Source organism: Sciurus carolinensis, chromosome 17, assembly GCF_902686445.1.
Source record: "Sciurus carolinensis chromosome 17, mSciCar1.2, whole genome shotgun sequence".
Lineage (NCBI taxonomy): Eukaryota > Metazoa > Chordata > Mammalia > Rodentia > Sciuridae > Sciurus > Sciurus carolinensis.
This window is the reverse complement of record NC_062229.1, coordinates 31265247-31286322: the sequence shown is the minus strand read 5'-3', so window position 1 is coordinate 31286322 and position 21076 is coordinate 31265247. Positions and strand designations below refer to the sequence as shown.

Here is a 21076-nt window from a genome sequence, read left to right as displayed (position 1 = left end):
GATACTGTGGCAGATAAAAGGGTGAATACAACCATCAGCCAGGAGACAATGCCAGCAAGGAGCCCCCTGGTTTCCCATGGCAGGATGAAACACGTGTACATTACTCTACACTGTTCAGTTGTTGCATAGATTTTCAAGAACTCGTTAGTAAGTGGAACAGGTTCATTATAGTAGATATTTGCTTTAAGTTGCTTATATCATTTACGACAAATGGTTGCTTACATGAATACACAAAGAGTTACTAAATAACACTAAGGGGGAAATAAAGCATTCCAAGTGGGCAAAGGGTTTGAATAGGTGATTTGAAGAAAGACAAATCCAAATCGCCAATACATATTTTAAAAATGTTGTCATCACAAAAAGTTAAAGAAATGCAAAGAGCAATAATCACAAAATTCTGTTTTCTTTTTCTTTTCTTTTCTTTTCTTTTCTTTCTTTTTTTTTTTTTTTTCAGATTAGCAAGGTTTAAAAGCTGTTGGTGAAGGTGCAGGGAAAGGGCACGTCTCAGCCCAGTGGGTGGAGAGGTGGTAAATACCTCTGATCCTTGGGAGCACTTGAGACTGTGCCATGTACTCGTTTAAAGTGTCTCCAAGAACACATCTGTAGATTGTGTACAAAGGACTTCACACTAGGCTTCCTTCCTTCTCAGCATTACTTGTAATGGGGGGGTGGGAGGAAACAACCTATGGGTTTGTGTCCAGCTGCAGAAGATTAGATAAACTGTTGGGCTACATCCCTACAGTGGAATTCTGCAAAGCCTAATCTATGATGTCACGAATCTGTTTTAGTAGAATTATGTCATTCAGAGAAAAGAGAAGGTTATAAAGGAAAAACATGCCTGTCATGCTGCCTCTCTGTACCTGTCTTATGAACACAAAGGAAGGGTGGAAAGAGAGATGCTAAGATGGCAGCCATGAGTCCAGCAGGGGAAGGATTATGGGTGGTTAGTACACCAAGTTTTTTCTAGAAATAAGTATTTATTAAGTAACAGAGAAGAATAAGTTTTTTCTTTTCCCATTTAAAAGATATAGAGGTCTGTGAGGTGGCAGGCTGGGAGGGGAGCCCAGGCCGGGCTCTCTGGAGAGGGAGTCAGTGGGGAATGAGGCTGGGCCCACCTGGGACCAAGCTTGGGGTCCTTGAGCTGGTTGGAGGGAATGCAGTGGCAGTTGGTAACAGGGGTGACAAAGGGTGTGTTTGCAGGTGGGAGACCTGCCACCAGCAGTGATCCCCGTGCACATGGCAGTGGTGGGCTGCCCCATCAGCACTCGGCAGGCCACCTCCTACAGGGCTGACAAGTTTCAGAAGGAGCCCATCATCAGGTGCCCACCCTTGTTCTCATCCTCTCCTCCCTGGCGGCTCCCCAAACCCTCTGACCTCCAGCCTGGGCTTCCCATTCAGCTCAGTGTTCTCCACATGGCCTGGGGCCACCTGGTGCTGCCCACAAGGAGGTCCCAAGTTAGGTTATCACGGGGTCAGAGAGGCCTCAAGGGACGTGGCCACCACGTCTGAGTCTCTGAGGGATTTGCGGGGGCAGAAATAGTGAGTAGTCAGTGTAACTCAAGGTCAGTACACAGATGAGCTGGGATCAGTTTGATCAGCACAATGCAGGGGATTTCCAGAGCATGAGCTGCCCCTGGTCACAGGCCATCAGTCCCTGCACAGCCCCTCCAGCCCTGGGTCTCAGGGTCACCAAGGTAAGGACAGCCCACTGTGGAGCTCCCGTGGCCTGGGTCCTTATCCTGCACCCCTCTCTGCAGCGTCCCTGCCCGTTAGGTGTATATTGGCTGTGGCTGTGCTGAATCCCATCTCTTGCCTCCAGGTTCGGGACCCAGGTCTCTGGAGGAGCCACAATCATGCGGAAACTTCGCCTGAATAACTCCAGCCCCTGTGGTGAGACGGTCACGAGATAACCTGGGGTGATGCTGGGGGATCCTGAGGCCCTGAACAGGATGTGGGGGCCTGTGGCTACTGAGGGAGGCCCACAAGGATCAAGAAGGAGCGGTGACCATGGCGGTCCAGGGTTGCCATGAGAAGCCAGAGAGCCACTTCCGTCATTGAGGACAGGATTGGCTCTTACCCAGCCTTTGGTCTCCCAGTATCCAAGGAACCACAGAGCCCTGCTGTCATTGGAGTCACTGGGTCTAGGGACACTTCCAGGGGACCCCACTAACTCATTCCTTCAGCCAGCAGGACCTGAACTCTATATCCAGGATCTGTGCAAGGGTCTGGGGATGCAAAAGGAACAGGACAAAAGGGTCTCTGCCTAGGGCCACTGTCCTGTGACTGAGTATGACCAAGTGTGCAGGCCAGCACCTGAGGATCAAGGGGCCTGCACGTCCCCATGGAGAAGCACTTAGCTGAGTCTGGAAGGAAAGTGAGCCAGTGTCACCTGGGGCAGAGAGTGGTGACAGAGTATTCTGGGCCGTCGGAAGAGCTGTAGGCAGCTCAGAGACTGGAGGGAACTGCAGGATCAGCGTGGCCTCAGTGAATCTTCTGGGAGGTGTTTGAGGCGTCCCCAGGTTGGGCCCCCCTGGGCCGAGGGAGCCTGTGGCCGGTGGCAGGGCCTGGCGCTCTCGGGTGTAAGCTGCCTGCAGGGGATGCGCTGTTCTGGGACGGCTAGATCTCTGCAGCTCTGAAGGTGCTCGCCGTCTACCCTCTCACCATGTTTTAAATCGTGTCTCCTTGCGTTTCTACTAGTTTCTCTTTACGTTTTTAGCTGCTGGTTTGGTCAGTGCATTTGAACCCAGGATATTCTTCTCAAATTGAATCTTTTACCGTCTGTTTTCTTCCTCTGACCCATGGAGTTGAGCCCCGCTGGCTAAATTGCAGGTTGCCCTCTGTAGCGCTGCTCTCCTTGGTGTCTTTCATTGGCATTCATTGGCAGCTCCTTGCCCATTCCTTCATTGTCACCCTTTATGACTTTGATGTGTGTTTTTGTGAACAATGGACAGCTGAGTTTTTTTTTTTTTAAACACAACCTGACATTCTTTAGTTAATGGGAAAAGCCAGTCAATCCATAAATTTCTTCCATCTTATTTTAAGATTGATTTTGCTTTATTTGTTTTTCTAGTTCCTTCTTTTTGCGGCCTTTGTCTATCTTCCCTGTTTGGACTTTTGCTTCAGCTTCCCTTCCCTCTGGTGGTACCTTCCCTTCCTTGGGCTCATAATCACATGCACATTTCTCTATCTTTACCTGAAAGGTTGTCCACTGGACTTCAGGGTTGTGGTGTCATGGGTGACCTTGGTAAGAGGCAGGTGCTAAGTAGGGAGTAAACATAAGAATCGAGATCAGGAACCTTGGGTGTGTTTCTGCCAGGTATTCACCAGGGTCCAGCCCAGTGGCTGGCATTGTAAGTTCAAATAAATCAAGTGCTAACAGGGAAGTGGGTGAGAGAGAGAGGGCGGAGACGGCGAGTGGGTAATTGGTCCTAGCAGCTGTGAGAGGGAGAAGGGGAACTGAGGAGGTGGGGAGGTGGGCGGCCAGAGGGCAGCTTGTTCTTTTTTTTTTGGGGGGGGGGGTGCTGGGGATGGAACCCAGGGCCCTGTGCTTATAAGGCAAGCACTTTACCAACTGAGCTATCTCCCCAGCCTGGCAGCTTGTTCATGATGGTGGACCTGAACTTGTTTCAATGCTGTCGAAAAGCAGTTAGACGTGATACGATTTGGTTATACAGGAGAGGGGGTTCTCGGCATGGCAGGTCCCTAGTTAAGGGGGTTCGGAGCAGGGTTGAAGGAGGATGAGGGGAGGATGGGACAGATGCAGACAGACATGTAGTGTGGGGACAGGTCTTCAGGGAACTTCTGGGAGATGAGGTAGGGATCAGGGGTTCAGATGGAGGTGTCGTGGGAGAGCAGGGGCAGCTTGTTGTCATGGTTGGGAGGAAAGGCAGTGGGGGGACAAATTTACAGGTGTGGCAATCTCTTCAACTTGGAGACTTTCTCCAGTGGTGCCCAGGAGGGGGACAGTGCAGTTCAGTTTTTCCAGGGCTCGGCCTTGCCAGGTGAATGGGAAGATGCAGGAGTAGACAGGAGATCGCCATCAAGGCAGAGGTTGAAATGGAGGCTCTCAAAGTCCACCTGACTGGGGAAGGAGGTGAAAGCAGACAGAGGTCGATAGATGGAGGGAGAGAAGGTAGCGGGTACACGGGTCGGAGGGCCCATCCTGACAGCAGACAGGCTGTGGTGAGAGTGGAGTGTCTGGGTTCATGCAGGTGGACATGAAGTTCTGGTATTGTGATCATGAGGGCTTCAGATGACTGAACCAGATGGCGTAAGTGTGTAAAGACTATTTTTTTAAAGCAAGAATTGCCTGGAGGTGGTATTAGAAAGACAGTGAGGTCCCCTCCACCATGGGTATGGGAGAACAGGAAGCTGGAGGCTCCAGGGAGACCACTGGCTCCTCCCTTGTTCCTTGCCCTCTCCCCATGTCTGCCCCAGACATTCGCCTAGACTGGGTCACCTATGTTCCAGAAGAGAAGGAGGACAAGCTGGTGGATCTGCTAGTGTTTTATGGACCACCATTCCCACTGTGGGACCAAGCCGGAAATGAGATCACATATCCTGAGACCCCTGAGAGTAGCAGCTTACCCTGGTCCCCAAGCCCCTCCAGTGTGTCAGATTCCAGCCATGCAGCTACTTCATTGGTGAGCAGGGGTATGGGGGCAGGGGAGCTGGTCACTCAGGGTTGCTGTATAGGCCAGGGGCCAGCGGAGCCTGTGTGAGCAACTCTTGGTGACAGGTGGAGGCCCACTCCAGTGCCAGCAACAGGGCTGCGGAGCAGATCATCTCAGTCATCCTGCAGGGGCATGAGGGGGTGCCCTCCAACCTCCCATACTATGTCAGCCCCAAGCAGGTGGTGAGTGAGTCCAGATGGACCTATCTCTGGGGGTTTGCCCTGACATCCCAGCAGGCACAGGGCAGTGCTAAGGCTACTGTATCCATGCAGGTGGTCCCTGCTGGAGGAAGTAGCACCATCTGCATCTCCTTCACACCCATGGTGCTCAGTCCCCACATCCAGCAGAAGGTGAAGTGTACTGGCTATGCCCTGGGTTTCATGAGCTTGGACAATGAGGTGAGCCTCCTGGCCTGGGGTGGGGCCATAGCCACTGTCTCTCTCCTGGGTGAGGAGAAAGACAGGTCCAGGGACCACCATAGTGATCAATGGTGAATTGGGCTTGGTAGGAAGAAAGAGAGATTCCCGGGAGGTTGCGTCGCCTGCAGGACTTTGCCGTGGGACCCCTGAGACTGGACCTGCATGGGCACGTGAGGCGTGCGCAGTGAGTGGCTGGGTGGTCCCATTCCTCTCCATCCCCCTGTGGGGACGCCCTCACTGTCACTGGTGGGGCCTCAGGGTTATTGGAATCAAAGGATAAAACTTCTTCTTGGGCTCCTAGAGTAAACTATGCTAGGATATTCCCAGGAGTAGACCAGGAATCCACTCCTAGAGTAGAACTCCCTGAGAAAGCTCCCACCCAGGCTGACTCACCTCCTGCTGGGGGCTGAGGGGAGGAGAAGCCAGCTGGGAAGCCCAGGGAAAGGCTGGTCAGAGACCAGGTGAGCAGAGAGGGGCAGCCTAGAGGCCCCAGATACCTGCTGCCCCAGCAGTGTCTGTTGCTGGGCAGACTAAGCGTGGAGCTGGACAGCAGTGGCAACGTGGAGTTCTGGTGCCAGGCCAGTGACCTCATCCCCGAGCAGCCCTGCTCTGGGGTAAGTGTGCTGCTTCCCCACCCCTGGCCCTGCCAGTTGACCTGGATCCTGCTGGGGCACAGGCCTTACAGCCCCAAATCCCCTCCCCAGAGCCGCAGGCCTGAGGAGAGGGTCAGATGAACCCCAGCCTTCCCACTTCTGTGGCCACCCAGGTGCTGAGTGAGCTGCTGACGACCCGCCACCTGAAGCTGATCAACACTACGGAAATCCCACACTACTTCCAGCTCCTGGTCTCCAGGCCCTTCTTTGTTTCTCAAGGCCAGGCTAGCCGGGGCCACAGAGCCGGCTCTGGCCAGGAGCAGGAGTATGGGGAGACAGCGTCGGAGGTCATGCCACTGGAGCTCCGCCCACAGGAGAACATGCTGGTCAGTGGAGGGGTGCATGGCTCTGGCCTCACTACGTGCTCGTGCTGCACAGCCGGCACCTGCATACCACCCCGGGCACACGTCCTCTGCACAGATGGCTTTCACATGTGTGGAGAGGCTGGACAGAGCACACCAGCCACACGCCTTCTACAGACACACCCAGACTCTCCCTCCATCCCTCACACTGCTGTGTCCTGGGGGCGGCCCACGCATTCCTGCGAGTCCCTTCTCTTCACACCCGACTCCCTCCCTTCTCATGTGCCCCCAAGAACCTCCTCACGGAAGTAGAGGAGCCAGACACAGATCTGCGGAAGATGGTGGGTGAGCTCCTTGGTCATTCTGCCTTGATTCCTCCTTCTGGGACTGCTTGGAAGGGAGATGGGGAGACCAGGGCACAGCTAGAGGTCCCCTCCACCAGACTCCAGAGCTCTGCCAGAAGACTCTGGGTTTAAGTATTTAAAAACCCTTGGGTGGCTCTGAGGAGGCCCCACAGCTCCTGGAAAAGGACATTACACAGTGGCACTGCCTCTCACTCTGTGTGCAGATACTGCTCAGGCATCTGACTCCTGGCCAGAACACTCTCCTCAGTTCTAGATCCAAACTCAAACTGTAAAACCAAATTCCCCATAACCCTCCAGACCCTGTCCCACTCCAAACTCCAGCCTTCCTTTTGCAGTGGCTTTTCATCTCAGCAAGTACTACCAGCCCCCAGTGCCCAGGTCAGAGCTCTGTCCCCTTCTTGGACCAATTGCCAAGCCCTATGGATGCCCCTAACTCTCAGTGCTTCTCAATTGTCCTCATCTCTTCATGCATATCTTGTTCTATAAGAATGGTTTCCAAGTCTGGCAACACATCAGTGGCCTTTAAAAATCTTGTTAAAAATACAAGCTCTCAGGCTGCACATCCAGAGAGGTCATGATCTTGGCTAAGGTCCAGCAATCTATGTTTATAAAAAGTGCCTCAGTTGATGCTTATAAGCTGGCACCAAGGAACTGTCTGGGAGCCAGGAGTTCAAGCCCCATTCTGCTGGCCTCAACCCACAAGTGCTCCTGAAGCCCACCTCCCCACAGCAGCCAGAGTGACCTTGTGGGAGGCAAAGCTGACTTGGGCACACCCTTGCATGAAACCCATTATGTCCTCACTGTCCTCAGCCAGAACCCAGCCCTAGTCATGCTGGGAAAGGGCAATTTGCTTATTGTCCCTCACTCTAACCTCTGACTCCTGAGGGCACCAACAGGGGGGTGCTGGATGCATGCAGCACAGGTGCAAGGCAGCACTTGTGGGAACAAATGTGCCAGGCGGGGGGCGCTGTGGAGCTGTTTGTGGGGCAGCCTGGACCAGGCTGGGCCCTGCAGGCTGCACTAAGCCAGGGCTCAAGAGACAGATCTTGCTGGGCCTTCAGAGGCTCAGGGGTCGGGGGAGCAGGATACAGCTCCAGATGGGGAGGCAGCGCCTGCCTGCAGCAGCTTGAGGTGATGGCTGTCCATGTCTGTACAGGTAGATGTGTCCTTCTCGCTGTCCCTGGAGCTGCTCTCCTACCAGAGACTTCCGCTTGACCAGATGCTGCCTGGAGTGGACATCCAGCAGAGCACAAGTGGAGAGAAAGAGATGGTGTTTACTCAGGATCTGCTCCTGGTGTTTACTAACCAGACCACTCAGGCTAGTCCCAGAGGGTTCCCAGGGCAGGGGAAGGGGTGGGACTAGCTGGGAGTTGCTCCCTGGAATGAGGAAGATACCACCAGGCAGGGCCCTCATGTTCGAGGAGCTCAATCTGCTGTCCTGAGGGCACAATCTGCCTAGAGAGAGGAGAGTCCTTATCCTCACCTGTCTCAGGAGTGCAGAGTCAGGTGAGGGGCTGGAGGGTGGGAAATGAGGGAAGGCTCCCTGGAGGAGGTGACAGGTGAAGCTTCTCTTTGAGGGAGAAGAGAAACCACATGAATAGTCAGGCTGAAGAAATGGCCTGAGGCTGTTGTGAAGGCTCCTGTGGGGCTCCCCTGGCCAGAAGGTCATGGGCCATGGTGTCGAGCCGAGGGGAGCAGGGAGCCCAGGAGGGGCTGCGGCTCAGGTGTAAGAAGGAATGGTGGGGGTGCCAGAGTCCAGAGAGGTCAGAAGCCAGGGGCAGAGCAGGAAAGTCAGAGCACTCCTGCGTAGAGCCGGGCAGCTGCTGGGGCGAGGGCTCTGGCAGGCAGGGCACGGGTGGGGAACCTGAAGGTCAGGGCCAAGGCGGGATGGCTCAGGATCTGAAGAACTGAAGGCTGGGGAGGGAAGAGGAAGAGTGGAGGAAAGAGGCTGACCTCCAAGGGAGCAAGGCTGGCACCAATGGAAGGAGAGCCAAGGGTGCTGTTCTGGCCTGTCACTGTGCAGAACCCCACCAGCAACCCCTGGCTTCTGATGGCAGTGCCAGCCTCCTGCTGCCCACTGTGCTTCTGCCACCACTCTGCTCAGAGGCATTGGTGCTTGGGGGCACCAGTGTTCCCTGTGATCCAGTGACCCTGGCTCAGACCCACCACAGTGGGCAAGGCCACGTCATTCCCCACCAAGTTGGAGTCTGTTCCCCAGGTTGTGCCCCTGCGGGCCACTGTGGCAGTGCCCGAGCTGCAGCTCTCCAGCAGCTGGGTGGACTTTGGAACCTGCTTTGTGAACCAGCAGGCAGCCCGAGAGATCTATCTGATGAACCTCAGTGGCTGCCGGAGCTACTGGGCTGTGCTGATGGGTATGTCGGGCCGCATATCTGCCCCCTGTTCCCACTACAGACTGACACCTCAGGGCTCATATCACCTAGAATTTCTAGAGACAGCCAGTCCCCCAAACTTGTGACCCCAGGCTTCCCTGTCCTATGGTGGTGGCAAGACCAGAGGCGACTGCTGCGATGGGCTGACTGGGGACAAGTGAAGGCTTCTGGCGTAACACATGGATTTCCCTGTGCCCATGTGTGTCTTCCCTTCCCCTTGATGCAGGACAGCAGAGTGCCACCGAGGAGGCTAAAGAATTTGGGGTCTCCCCAAGCAGTGGGTTTCTAGAGGCACGACCCACCAATGCGCCCCCAACCTCTATCACCCTGCAGGTGTTCTTCACTCCCAGGTACAGCCCCTCCCCACCTTCTAGCACTACCCACAGGGCTGGTGACCCCTGCCCAGGGCCTTGCGAACCTTACCCCCTCCTCTCCCACAGGAGCAATGAGCTCTATGAGTCCACGATGGTGGTTGAAGGCATGATGGGCGAGAAGTCCTGCGCCCTACGGCTCCGGGGCCAAGGCTCTTACGATGAGACGTTCATGGAACCTAAGCAGCTCTGAGGCTCATCCCGCCCCACAGCCCCAGACCCAGCTGAGGGAACAAGATGGCACAGGTTGAGGAACAGGCGTGCTGGGCAGGGACACAGACTGGGGAGTTCTGAGCAGGTCCTGGGATGGAGGAGCCCCCTCCAGGGCAATGGTCTTGGCCTAGGCCCTGCATCGTAAGTCCCCAGAGCTAACACAAAAAACAGCCCAAGCCACCATGGAGACCATGGCAGTTCAGACGCACTACTCAGATGGAGCACACTGAGGTCCAGCAAGGAAAACACAAACCCTTGGAAAAATCCAGAGCCACCAAGATGAGATAACACATATTTATTATGTCCATTGTACCTTATTCATGAGGCCACAGTTCCCTACGATTTGCATGGCCTTGTAGCCTGGGTGACCCACAAGACTTTGTCTGGCCCAGCTAGAGGAGGCCAGGTGGTATGGCCCAACACGCTGCCCGTTCCTGTACTGCATCATCAGTGTTGACGTGCTTTCATTTGTCCCCACCATCACCACCCGTGCTGAATATCCCAGGTGGATTTGTTCCCTAGAGTCACTCTCTGGCGGTCAGAGCAGGGCCATCTGGGTAGTGCCTTGAGTGAGGGACTCAGTTCCCAGGGTATTCGAAGACAGCGGCGGCTCCCATTCCAGTGCCGATGCACATGGACACCACTCCATATGCCCTGGCAAAGGGAAATGCGTTGGTGGCACAGGCGCTCTGGGCCCAGCCACCAAACCCCCCACCAAGGCCTCCTGACAGAGGATGCAAAACCAGAAGATCAGATCTGTGGGAAATCAGTCCCCTGACACCCCACCTCGGCACACAATCACAGTGGCAGATGCCCTCTGAGACCAGAGGCTCTTTCAAGGCTGACCCTCAAGGACACCAGGGATCGTGCCCCTGTATGCCCAGTTCAAAGTGCATATGCATGAATGTTGACCTCCCCAGCCCCCCGTGTTGACACCCCAGTTCAGCATCCCCCACAACACCCCAGGACACCCCATGGGGAGCAGCCTCACCTCTTCCCACGGCGCTTCAGCTCATTGAGCAGCGTGATGACCTGTCGTGCCCCAGTGCAGCCCAGCGGGTGGCCCAGAGCCACGGCACCTCCCAGAGGGTTCACCTTCTCAGGGGGGATTCCTAGCTTCTCCACACAGTAGACAGCCTGGAAGGAGCCAGAGCAGAGCCTGGAGACTCTGGCCGCCTCCCCTGAGCAGCTTGTCCACTGGCTCCCACTGGGTGCCCAGGGCCCAAGCAATGGTGAGACCAAGACTCACCTGGCTTGCAAAGGCCTCATTGATCTCAAAGATGTCCACATCGTTCACTGTCAGCCCTGCAGGCAAGGTGCAGACCTGAGGTGACAGAGGTGCCTGGCAGGCATCTGAGTCTCCCCAGACCCATGCAGGCCCACAATTGCCTAGTGTGCTTGGAACTTTGGGACAGGTGAGTGGGTCCCAGCTATGGGTCACGAAGGTCTTGGGTATAGGGTGCCAGTCTGCCCCACCTTCACTCTGCAGCACCCACGGGGCCACCCCCAGTACCCAGCAGCAGGACATGAGGGGACCCAGGCCTAGGGTGGGAAGGAGAGGCCTGACCTGCTTTCTCCAAGGCTGCAGGGATGGCATATGCAGGTCCAATGCCCATGATGTCAGGTGGGACCCCAACCACTGCATAGGACCTCAGGACTCCGAGGATGGGGAGGCCCAACTCTTCTGCCTTGGACCTCCGGGCCAGCAAGATGGCAGCCGCCCCATCACTCACCTGGCTAGAGTTTCCTGGGGAGGAAGTGTTGGGGTGAGGAGGCATCAGGGCCAAACAGAGGAGAATCTGACCTCCCATGCGTCCTTGCTGAGGGACCTGATCTACTCCAGGCTCCACAGTAGAAGAGCTAGCCCAGTGGCAGTGCCTGGTGGCAGCCCCTGTTCCAGCCCTGGTCCCAGTCCTGGTCTGGCCCATGCTCACCAGCTGTGGTGGAGCCACCATCCTTGAATGCAGGCTTCAGTTTGGCCAGGCCCTCCATGGTGGTGTTGGGGCGGATTCCCTCATCCTGGGACACAGTGATGCTCCTCTTGGTGCCCTTGTCATCGTGGATGGTGGTGGTCACAGGCACAATCTCAGCACGGAAACAGCCCCTGCCCTGGGCTCTTGCTGCCCTGCCAGCAGCAGACAGCAGGCTCAGCTCCCTGGAGCTCCCTTCCTCATGTCCCCACTCTGGCCCACTGTGGCAGACACGCAACTTTAGCCTGAATTCAGGGACATGTCTAGTCCTAGGGGACACCTGAGGAACTAGCTGGACGTCCTGAGGAAACCCTGCCCTAGGGAGGGGGAGGCTTGCCTGGGGTGATCTGGCGCCTCCTTTGCTGTCGACCCCAGGTACCCACATCATGGCCAATGCCAAACTCAAGTGGGAGAAGGGAGCCCTTCGTCCAAGAACTGAGCCTGTCGGTTGCCTCTGCTCCACTGAGGTTGGAGCCTCAGGAACATTCGTGATGGCTTCTGCCAGCTTTCCTGGTTGACCCCAACATCTGAATTGCACCCTTTCCCTAGGACCCCCAAATCTAAAGTGACATATTCCATACTCCTTGACTTCTTTTCCAATTCAAACAGAGTTGAACCCCAAGGCATTTTAGGGTTACCCTTACGACCCTATGAAACCAACACCTAGGGGCATTTCATGGGAGGAACCCAGAGCCTCCAACAAAGCCCACATGCCTACCTGACCCAAGAGGCGAACTGTCCCTGCCTTGGAGAAGCCCACCCGGCGGGGGCACCACTCCACCTTTGCTGTCCTCCCTCAGCCTTGTCAGGGTTGCCCACCCAGTCTGCTGCTGCCCCAGAGGCCTGAGCCCCTGGGATTCTGTGATGTCAGCACCTGCCCTAGGCTCGGGATGCTCGTGCTGACCCAGGCCTGCTCAGGAAGCTAACAGAGCAAGTCCACAGCATGGTTGGTCCCACACTCCAGGTCCCCAGGAAGCCTCGAGCTACCACGTTCAGTTCCCGCGCAGTGGCTAATTAGAGAGGAGTTCTGGTTCTCATGCCCCTAAGAACAGAGGGGGAACTGAGGCCCAGGTAGGGAGAAGGCACTCAGCACGGGCAGTCAGCTGGGCAACAGGGAAGGGCCACCAGCTCAGAATGGCACTGCCTCCTTTCCATTTTCCAGCTAGGAGGCAGGAGCCTTGCAACCCCCTAGTACACTACTGTACCCTTGGGACCAGTCCACCTCAGACCTCAGACCACTCAGGATGGCCTCACAATCTTACCCTCCAGCCCTGGCAAGGTCCCACCCCAAGCAGCACTCACTTCTGCTGGGAGGCCAGCGCGAAGGTATCCTGCTTCTCCCGTGAAATGCCAAACCGCTCAGCCACATTCTCCGAGGTTATCCTAGGACAAAATAGTACCCCAGCTGGGCATAGCTCTGGCATCCTGGGGACCAGGGCCATGCGTGCCACAGAGACGGTAGTGAGGAATCAGGCAATGTCACCCCACTCCCAGCCTGGGCATGGGGCAGACAGGACTCACCACTGCTGGCCAGATGCTCAGAGTTCATACATCAAAGACACCCTCCCACAAAAGAGGGAGGGCAGCCTGCATGTGCAGCAGAGCTGGGGGAGCTGCCTCAGCACAGAGGAGAGGGAAGGAAGGTTTACTGGGGCACTCGCTGCCACACTTGGCCAGCTTCCCCTATGCCTCGAGGACATGCGCTTTCACGTGGGGTGATGAGAATGCCCACCTGGACTTTGGAAAGGCCAAACCTTGGCATTCTGCTCCCCATGGCTGGGCCTGTCCTGATCCTAGGAGCCCAGATCCATAGCTAGGCCTTGCAGCCTGAACTTCTGCTTTTCAGACTGTCCTTGGAGATACAGTGTGTGGACCAAGCTAAGACAGAGTCCTCTTGAGCCTCAATCTCCTCATACATCCATGGGAGCCAGGCCTCCCTGCCCACAGGCCTTGTAGATGCACAGAATTTAATGGCACTGGCTGCTGACTAAGGTGCTGGACCAATGCAGCGTACTGCACAGGTTGCATCTGATAGGCCCCAGGTCCCTCACCAGCATGTTCAGGGATCAAAAGCTCCCAGCTTTCAACATTCTAGGCTCCCAAGGATTGGAGGGATACTGCTATCTGCCTACTTGTGATTGAGCACTTCAGAGGGGGCATGACAGGGTGGGCAATGTTTGGAAACTCAGGTTCAGAGATTTGGGGGCCTGAGGAACAGGAAGCAAAAACAACATCAAGTGCCATATTCAGAGTCCCTAAAGAGCAGATGCCAAAAACAGGAAGCAGGCCAAGCCTTGGCACTGCCAGTCACAGATGAGAAAGTTCCTCAGTACCTGCACATACATGGCCAAATAAGACTGTCCAGGGGTTGAAGATACTCTGCAGGAATCGGATTAGACTCCCAAAGTCTACTGCTGACATATGCCCTACTTGACTATCTAGTGCCTGCTCCTAGAGAGACAGAGCCTGGGGGCACAGGCACATGGAGCTACAGATGGGCACTCACCCCATGGGGATCAAGCAATCTCTGGCCTTCTCATTCTCCAGCAAGCGTGAAGTAATATTTCCAGGGTTCCCTCTGTCAGCCAGGGACATGGACTCCACCCTAAGAAGGAGGAGGAGGAGGAGGGAGCTGAGTTCCAACAAAAGTACACCCAAGGATACAGGGCATGTGGCAAGTGTTGAGAAATAGCCAGGAAGTGCAGTGCCCAAGAGACAAGCTAGGCAGAGCTGGGGCTGGGTGTCTGTCTCTACCTCCACCCCATGCCACACTCCAAGGGGCATACTTCCCTATATGTCTACTGAACCAGCCAATTGGTAGTTCCCACAGAAAGCTTTGAAATATACATCACAGTCCAGAAAACATACGCCATAAGTGCAGGCCTTGCCCCCAAAGTCCACAACTCAGATGGAAAAGAGAAAAATATCCTGAAAGTCAGGACAAAGATCACATCTATGAACAAACTGATTTGCAATGCAGGAGATACGATGGGGTTGAGAGGAAAGCCAGGTAGCCTCTATAAGTGCTGTGAGGAGGGAGGCATAAATCTTCAAGACTAATACCAGATGACCTTGACAGAGTGCACTGGTGCTCACACCACTAGTTTCAAATATTTTTCAGGCATGAAAGCTCTGTAGTATCAGCCACAGGGCACACATCCCATGGTGTTAGAGATGTTTCTGATTCCATTTAATCCTCTTAAAATCCTTGACAGAGCTGAGGTAGGTATCCCCTTTTATAGATGGTAACACTGAGGTCCTGTGTGCTAAGGAATTGAGGATTATCACCTCGCTTGGATTCCATCTTAGGCACTCTGGCTCCAGAGTTCACTCCCAAGCCCAATGCCAAGGCCCAAATCATCAGTCTCCTAGTACCACATTCCATAACCTGATTGGGAACAGATGCTCCCGTAGGAACTTGTGAGGACAACACCACTTCTCCTCAAGTTACTTCTCCTCACCCCTTGCTCTACCCCAGTAAGAAAGGGACACCAGAAACATCAAAGGGCAGGCTGGGATGTGGCTCTTGCCCTGCCAAAGTCCCTGGTTCTGGTGTTGGCTCTCGTCCAACTGGGACATAGGTCAGGAAAACCCCAGTACAGGTCAGCATGAACCTGGATAGGGGCCAGCAATGTTTCCTGTCAATAAACACAGAAAAGCAGTCAAAACATGTCAACCCAGGCTGGTCACCTCCTGAGCCTGCCAAGGCCTACCTCAGCCTGTCTTAAAAGCATCAGAAACCCCCATCCCCTGGCCCAAACCTGCAGGCACTAAAAATAATTCTGGAGCTACATTTCCTGCAAGAAAAGATGGAGACACAGTTTGGGTGTTGGAGACAGTGACCATATCATTAGATATCTGACTATGTCCCTCAGAAGTCAGTATGGAGCCAGAAACCTAGGTAAGTACAAGGAGACAGACACCTGAGAAAATGAACAAATAATCAAAAATGAAGGACTGTTCCCAGTTTTAGGGAACTAAAACTTCCACTTCTCCCAGTATAATCAAAAATCAGTAAGAGCTGGAGAAGAAAGTCCAATGGCTATATGTTCCCATTATTCTGCCCACACACTCCAGCCTGAAAAATTTCCAAGAGAGAGAGAGCTTGGAGGCTACCTGCCCTCCCTTGCTAGTGTTCAGATGTGAGCTTTTCCTGAGCAGTAAGAGTTGGGGGCCACTCCTAGACTGCATCCAGATGGACCCACACCAAGCCAGCTGCCTAAAGGAGCCAGAGGATGATCCTGAAATCAAGGCCTCTGAGAACTGAGGAGAGGGAAATTAGTTTGATCGTCACTGTTGGTTAAGGAGCTCTGGCAGAAAGAAATTCTTACCCACAGGCCATGCCAATGTCATAAGACCCATTTCTGATGCCACCTGCAACAAAAGCATTTTATAACCATCCTTGACCAAGGTCTGTCTGTCCTGGGAGCAGCAGAGCCCCTGTCCCACCTGCTCTCTAGGTGACACTCAGCCCAGCCCCAGAGACAAACACCCAAGAGCGTCCTGGAGATGTGGGGCAGTGGCAAGGGAAGCTCCTGCACTCTTTCTGTGCTCAGAGTCCTCTCAGAAATGCTCACTGCTGGCCCAGGGGACAGCAACATCACTGACCCTAACCCTCAGGGGCAGGACCAGGCCCTGGCTCTGGTCGAGGGCACCACCCAGTCCCAACTTACCAGCTATGTTGGCCACTGCCTGCAGCCCTGATGAGCACTGTCTGTTGACAGTGGACAGAGGCACAGTCTCTGGGATGCCACTGAAACAGAAGATGAGAGGCGCAGTCAGCAACCCTGCCTGCCAGGCTCTCATGGACAGCAGGCCTGTGCTCCAGGGCCATGTGACTTATTCAGAGGGTGCAAAGATCAGGGGAACAACCTGGTAACCCTGAGCCCATGCCAGGCCGATCCAGGGGACAGGGCTGGACAGAACTCATCTTTACAGGTGCATGACCCACCCCACCAGGCCCCACAAGCACGTCCTTCAATCTTATGATTCTCCTTAAGCTGAGGCACAGAAGCCTGATCAGGCCATAGAGGTGCTACTTTTTCTCCCTGTGATGATTGAACAAATACAACTAGACCTCTCTGCTTCCCCCAGAGAACAGAGCAGTGGACTTGTTGCTGGGACAGGCCACCAGAGTAAAAGCCAAGTCTCAAATATAGGCCAGCAACCATCCCCATGCTCCCCAGCCTTACTAGTAACCACAAGGTTGAACTTGCACGTTTCATTCTCTACTCTTGGGCCTGTTGCCATCTGGATGGGCACCACTGTTCTAATATCCCTTGCCCCAGGGCTCCCATGCTCTCACACTGGGCTCAGCTTGGGGCTAGGAGGGCTGGTCTTCCAGGTGAAACCTGCCTAGGCCAACAATACAAAGACCTGGGGACATTTCCAGGCCCTCCTCATACATATCTAGAACTTTATAAAGTGAATGCCCCTGGTGATTCTGGGGTGCAGCTTGGAAAGTCCTGAGATACTGCCCAGGCCAGACTCTGCAGAGGGCCTCCCAGGTGGATGGCTCTCTAGGCCTGTGCAACCCAGCCCAGCTCCACTCATCCCATAACACCAGTTACCACTCTTCACTGATTCCACCAAGTTTTCCCAAAATCCCTACTGAGTATGGGGCTCCACTGGTGTCACGCTGAGGTGCTACAGTACCATGCCCTAGAGGAGGTCTGACCAACACACAGAGCATATATACTAGTGGAGAAGAAGAGCAAGGCCAGAGGTCACAGCAGCATCCCAGGGAAACGCAAGGCTACCTACTGGAGAGGAAGGTTTCTCACTGTAAGCCTGAGAGCTTAGGGAAGCCATGTCCAAGTGGTGAGACTGTGTTTTGGGCAGGATTTAGCTGGGGCAGAGACAGGAGGTAGGGGCAGCACTCCATGGGGACAGAATGGGCAGAGCAGGGAGGACAGGAGGCAGATAGTTTAACTGACTGAGGAAAAGTCAAGGAGTGAGCAGCTAGGAGATGAGGCTGGGGGTTGTTCTGGAGACAGGCAGTGGGAGACCCTGAACTGCAGGCTCAGCAGTGTGAGCCTCTGCCAGTTCCTAGAGGTTTGGTTTCTTTTCCTGTTCTGTCCCTATTATTTCAACTCCATACAGACTAGAAGGACAAAGACAATGGGGTCAGAGGCTACAGGTAGAAACAATGGAACACTCCTGGCCCATCTGGGAGAGCAAGTGGTGAGGGGCCAGATGATCAGGGCTCTGCCTGGGCTCCCCCTTCCCCAGAGTCCTCCAAATCTCCCAGTCTCTACTGATGGGATGGGTCTGTAGTTCCCAGCTTGCTCAACTAACTAGGAAGCAAAGTCACTGTTCAAGGTGTTCATGTGGTCACGTACCTGACAGAGGAGGAGAGTCCACACTATCAAAAAGTAAGCAACAGATTGTTCTGAATAAAAATCAGGCCACAGAAAACCTTTGCTCCAGTCCCAAAGACCTGTATGTCTTGGCTCTGATCTGCATAACACACCCTTTCCCCCTCCCAAAGAAGGGGAAAGTTTGGGTCCAAAGAGCAGGATCCCAAGCATTCTGGTTGCCCTGATATCTTTTGACATCTGGTTTCCATCCTGATCCTCACTCCCAACTGGCTGAATTTTCAGGGTCCAGGACCCACTGAGGATTCACAATGGCCAACCCAGAGGTAAAAGTAGAAAGGGTTACCTCAGAAACTGGGCAATTCGTGCCATGATGGCCCCAGCTCCAGGTTGAAGCACATTTCCTGTGGGAGGGAAAAAAGAAAACCTTTATTGAATGAGATTGGTGTCCTGGGAATTGGGGTGCTGCTGTGAACCAGAGAGAAAACATTCCAAATCTTTCTTTCTAGTCATTGGTAGGCTCACTTGAGGCTTTGGAATTACCAAGTATGGAGTAGGGGGAGTCAGACATACAATTTGTTCAGGTCATATATAAGCCTACATGTTGTAGGGTTCCAAGCTCACTGGCCAGTGTATGTTGCTGTTCCAAAATCAGCACAAGCTGGGTAGTTGTCCTCTTCCACATAACATGGAAGATATAAGGGAAAGAGGGACACAATGCAAAGCTTAAGGCCAACAGCATTGGTGTTCAGGCAAGGGAAATATTCTGAATATGTACACTTCCCCCAAGTCATCCTGCTCCAAGAACTATTGTCACTGTGAAGAGGAGGAACGGTAATTAGTGGCTTAAGTGAAGAATCATTGGATGAAATGGCGTCATATACTAAGTTGCTATAGTTCAAGGGAAGAGCTGTCGGAGTGGAAAGCAATGTTGGATCACAGTTCAAGGCCCTATGTTCAATACTGTGTTGCAAAATTTGCAACCTCCATCCCAGTGTCTCCATCTGCAAATAAGGTGCTGAACTTGATGGGTTTTGGCATTCCCTCATCTCTGTTCTGGCACAGAGCATATAGAGAACCTTGGCTTCAGGTCTCCTGAGAGTTCTGGAATCCCTTGGCACTAGAATTTCTGCACTTGGGACACGTACTTTTCTCATACTTATTAGGCAGAATACATGAGGAGGAGCAAAATGTCTGTGGTTGGGGCTGTACTGGCTCACAGGAGGCGATCACACTGAAGTCAGTGAACTTCAATAGTTCCCTTCAGTGACAACACAACTCGGGAACTGGAAGCCAGGACTGGAGGTGTGGGAACAGGACTTTGGAGGGACAGGAAGACCAGGAGGCCCCAGCGCAGCGTCTGGGTGGTGCACTCACCCACGGAGATGTCCCCCAGCTGCTCAGGCCTCAGTTTTACGTCCTGGAGAACCGCGGTCAAGACGGCCGACAGAAGCTCATCTGGGGTGGTGTCCTGCAGCGGAACGCGCAGCTGCGGTGAGCCTGGCTCGCTACATCCACCGCAGTGAGAGAAAGAGACTGCAGCTTTCGTGCCGACCGCCTCCGGCCCCAGGGCTACCGAGTTTACGACCCGGCCCCAGTTCCCACCGTCTCACCCCAGGGGCCAACCCCGGGGGCCTCACCTTGAAGCCGCCGCGGCCCGCTTTGCCGATGGCAGTCCGCCGTCCGTGTACCACCACTACGTCTGCGGCGGAGGCTTGCGGAAAACTGCCGAAGCACGGCGCGGCCTGCGGCGCCGGGCGCCACTCAGGTCGGCCGTTGAGGTGGCCCAGAACAACCTGCAGCCTGAACATCACACCGCCAGGATCGTTCGACTAGTCTTGGGCCTCGCCGGCAGACAGTAGGAAATAAAACTCTCCCGCGCAGGCGCGGATCCGCCCCTGGGTCTTTAGAGCCTCAATACCACCGACAGCACCGCCCGACGGATGCGATAGGTCCTCCCAGGGTCCCGCCCACTCTGCTTCAGCCAACCAGAAGAAGCATCTCCTGAGGACGCGCCCTCGACTTCTACCCGGCCCTCCAAAGCAGAGCCCAGAGGCATCGGGAGCAACCTCTTTCTGCTCAAGGTCCCGTCTATTAGTTCAGGACCAATCAGGATGCGGACAATTGTAAAGCTCCGTCCATAGATACTCTGGAAAGCTTTCCACCTTTGTCAAGATTTTTGCAACCAAACCGGAGGCGTGTCCCTAACACCCTGTACTTTTCTTGAAATAAACTGGGCCTCAACAGGAGTCCCTTCCTCCAAATCTCTGCCCCCTGCCGCCTGTCAGTTAGAAGGCCGGATCACCTGGAGCCCCCTTCGTGGCCTTTTGCTTTGGTTAGAGCTAGTCGTGAATTTCTGTTTCCCCATCCTAGTTAATCTGCTCTGCTGAGCTCTGGATCCCAGCACCCAATCCTGAGGACCTGAATATTTCTGATACCTAGTCCTCCTCCAGAGGACTCAGGTTTTTCCAAAAAGGCTTTCCAGAAGAAAGCAGGCAGTCTGGGATTCCTGGCCAATGCAGAGAAAGGATTTTATGAAGTGCTGATGTGTGACAAGCTCTCTGGACAGAGGACATCCCATCCCACACTTACGCAATTTTACATCCGTTTGGAATGATTCGATTGGTGCCTATCCTCTCCTTCGGGAGGGGTCCACACTAAGGCAGAGGGGATCCGATGTCCCTGGAACCTTCAATGTGCTTGACACTTAGTAGGTGATCAATAAAGACCTGATTAACTATTGAGCAAACCAAGGCTCCTCCAGTCTGTACTATGTCTTAAACCCTAAAGGGCAAGGTCAGGTGAATTCCTACTCTGGAGGTGAAAGCTGGCCCATTGGGTGGGTTCCTAGGGGTTTGGCAGAGGCTTCCAGACAGCTGGGCCCCTCCTTGTGGGCTCAGGCCTCAGTAGGACAGAACCAGGAGTACCAGCTTCAGCTGCAGCTGCTTAGGAGCCTGCTGCCCACCACCAGGTTGGGGTGACCATGGGAGTGCCACATCCCGGTTCCTGGCCTTGCCAGTGGGCTGCTCTTCTCCAATCTGAGAACCTGATTCCAGTCACACATCTTCTGATATGTGGAGATCAGTTGTGTCCTGACATCTTCCTTAGGATTATCTGTTGATCTAAAGCTATTGATCTGTTTTTAAGGAAAGTACATTGTTTTTGCACTTTTCATTCTAGAAAAATTGAAAAGTATATTTGTAAAAAGCATCTATAATCCTAATCCCAGAAACAAACTCTAGTGACATTTCAGCATACTCAGACAATTATCAGTGACTGCAGCTTTCTCTGCAGTGTCAATGTGTTATGTCAGACTGGTTCCTGGGTCACCTAGCTTCTGAGAGCTCCCCAGCCTTACTCTGGGTGGGTTCTGGATATGCAAGGTACCCCTGAGGTATGACTT

General features: G+C 54.1%; 2 protein-coding genes across 5 annotated transcripts in view; one reads left to right on the top strand and one right to left on the bottom strand.

Moving 5' to 3' along the window:
• Positions 1-10036, top strand: part of Dlec1 (DLEC1 cilia and flagella associated protein) — a 52259-nt gene extending 42223 nt beyond the window's left edge. For all 4 annotated transcript variants that reach the window (XM_047531075.1, XM_047531074.1, XM_047531073.1 and 1 more), the window contains 12 exons: positions 1201-1319; positions 1820-1890; positions 4438-4643; positions 4739-4855; positions 4946-5071; positions 5182-5276; positions 5622-5706; positions 5859-6071; positions 7569-7730; positions 8631-8784; positions 9029-9152; positions 9243-10036. In XM_047531075.1, the coding sequence (XP_047387031.1) occupies positions 1201-1319; positions 1820-1890; positions 4438-4643; positions 4739-4855; positions 4946-5071; positions 5182-5276; positions 5622-5706; positions 5859-6071; positions 7569-7730; positions 8631-8784; positions 9029-9152; positions 9243-9366 (1596 nt within the window). In that variant the 3' untranslated portion in view covers positions 9367-10036. The remainder of the gene's footprint in view (positions 1-1200; positions 1320-1819; positions 1891-4437; positions 4644-4738; positions 4856-4945; positions 5072-5181; positions 5277-5621; positions 5707-5858; positions 6072-7568; positions 7731-8630; positions 8785-9028; positions 9153-9242) is intronic.
• Positions 9667-19562, bottom strand: Acaa1 (acetyl-CoA acyltransferase 1). Its single transcript, XM_047531077.1, has 12 exons — positions 19314-19562; positions 19051-19144; positions 18020-18077; positions 16030-16109; positions 15688-15730; positions 13863-13961; positions 12659-12739; positions 11321-11511; positions 10954-11133; positions 10636-10691; positions 10378-10523; positions 9667-10040 (listed from the first exon to the last, which is right to left on the bottom strand). Exons 1-12 carry the CDS (start codon positions 19482-19484, stop codon positions 9965-9967), a joined length of 1275 nt encoding a protein of 424 aa, XP_047387033.1. The 5' UTR covers positions 19485-19562; the 3' UTR covers positions 9667-9964.
• Between the last annotated feature and the right edge of the window lie 1514 nt (positions 19563-21076).

What these genes read in the sequence shown, in the direction of transcription:
- Acaa1 (XM_047531077.1), bottom strand. Translation starts at nt 19,484, where the DNA reads ATGTTCAGGCTGCAGGTTGTTCTGGGCCACCTCAACGGCCGACCTGAG. An exon ending in GACATTGGCATGGCCTGTGG is followed by an intron (nt 13,962 to 15,687) that starts GTAAGAATTTCT and finishes CCTCCTTCTTAG; the next exon opens with GGTGGAGTCCATGTCCCTGG. An exon ending in TGCAGCCTTGGAGAAAGCAG is followed by an intron (nt 10,692 to 10,953) that starts GTCAGGCCTCTC and finishes CCTTGCCTGCAG; the next exon opens with GGCTGACAGTGAACGATGTG.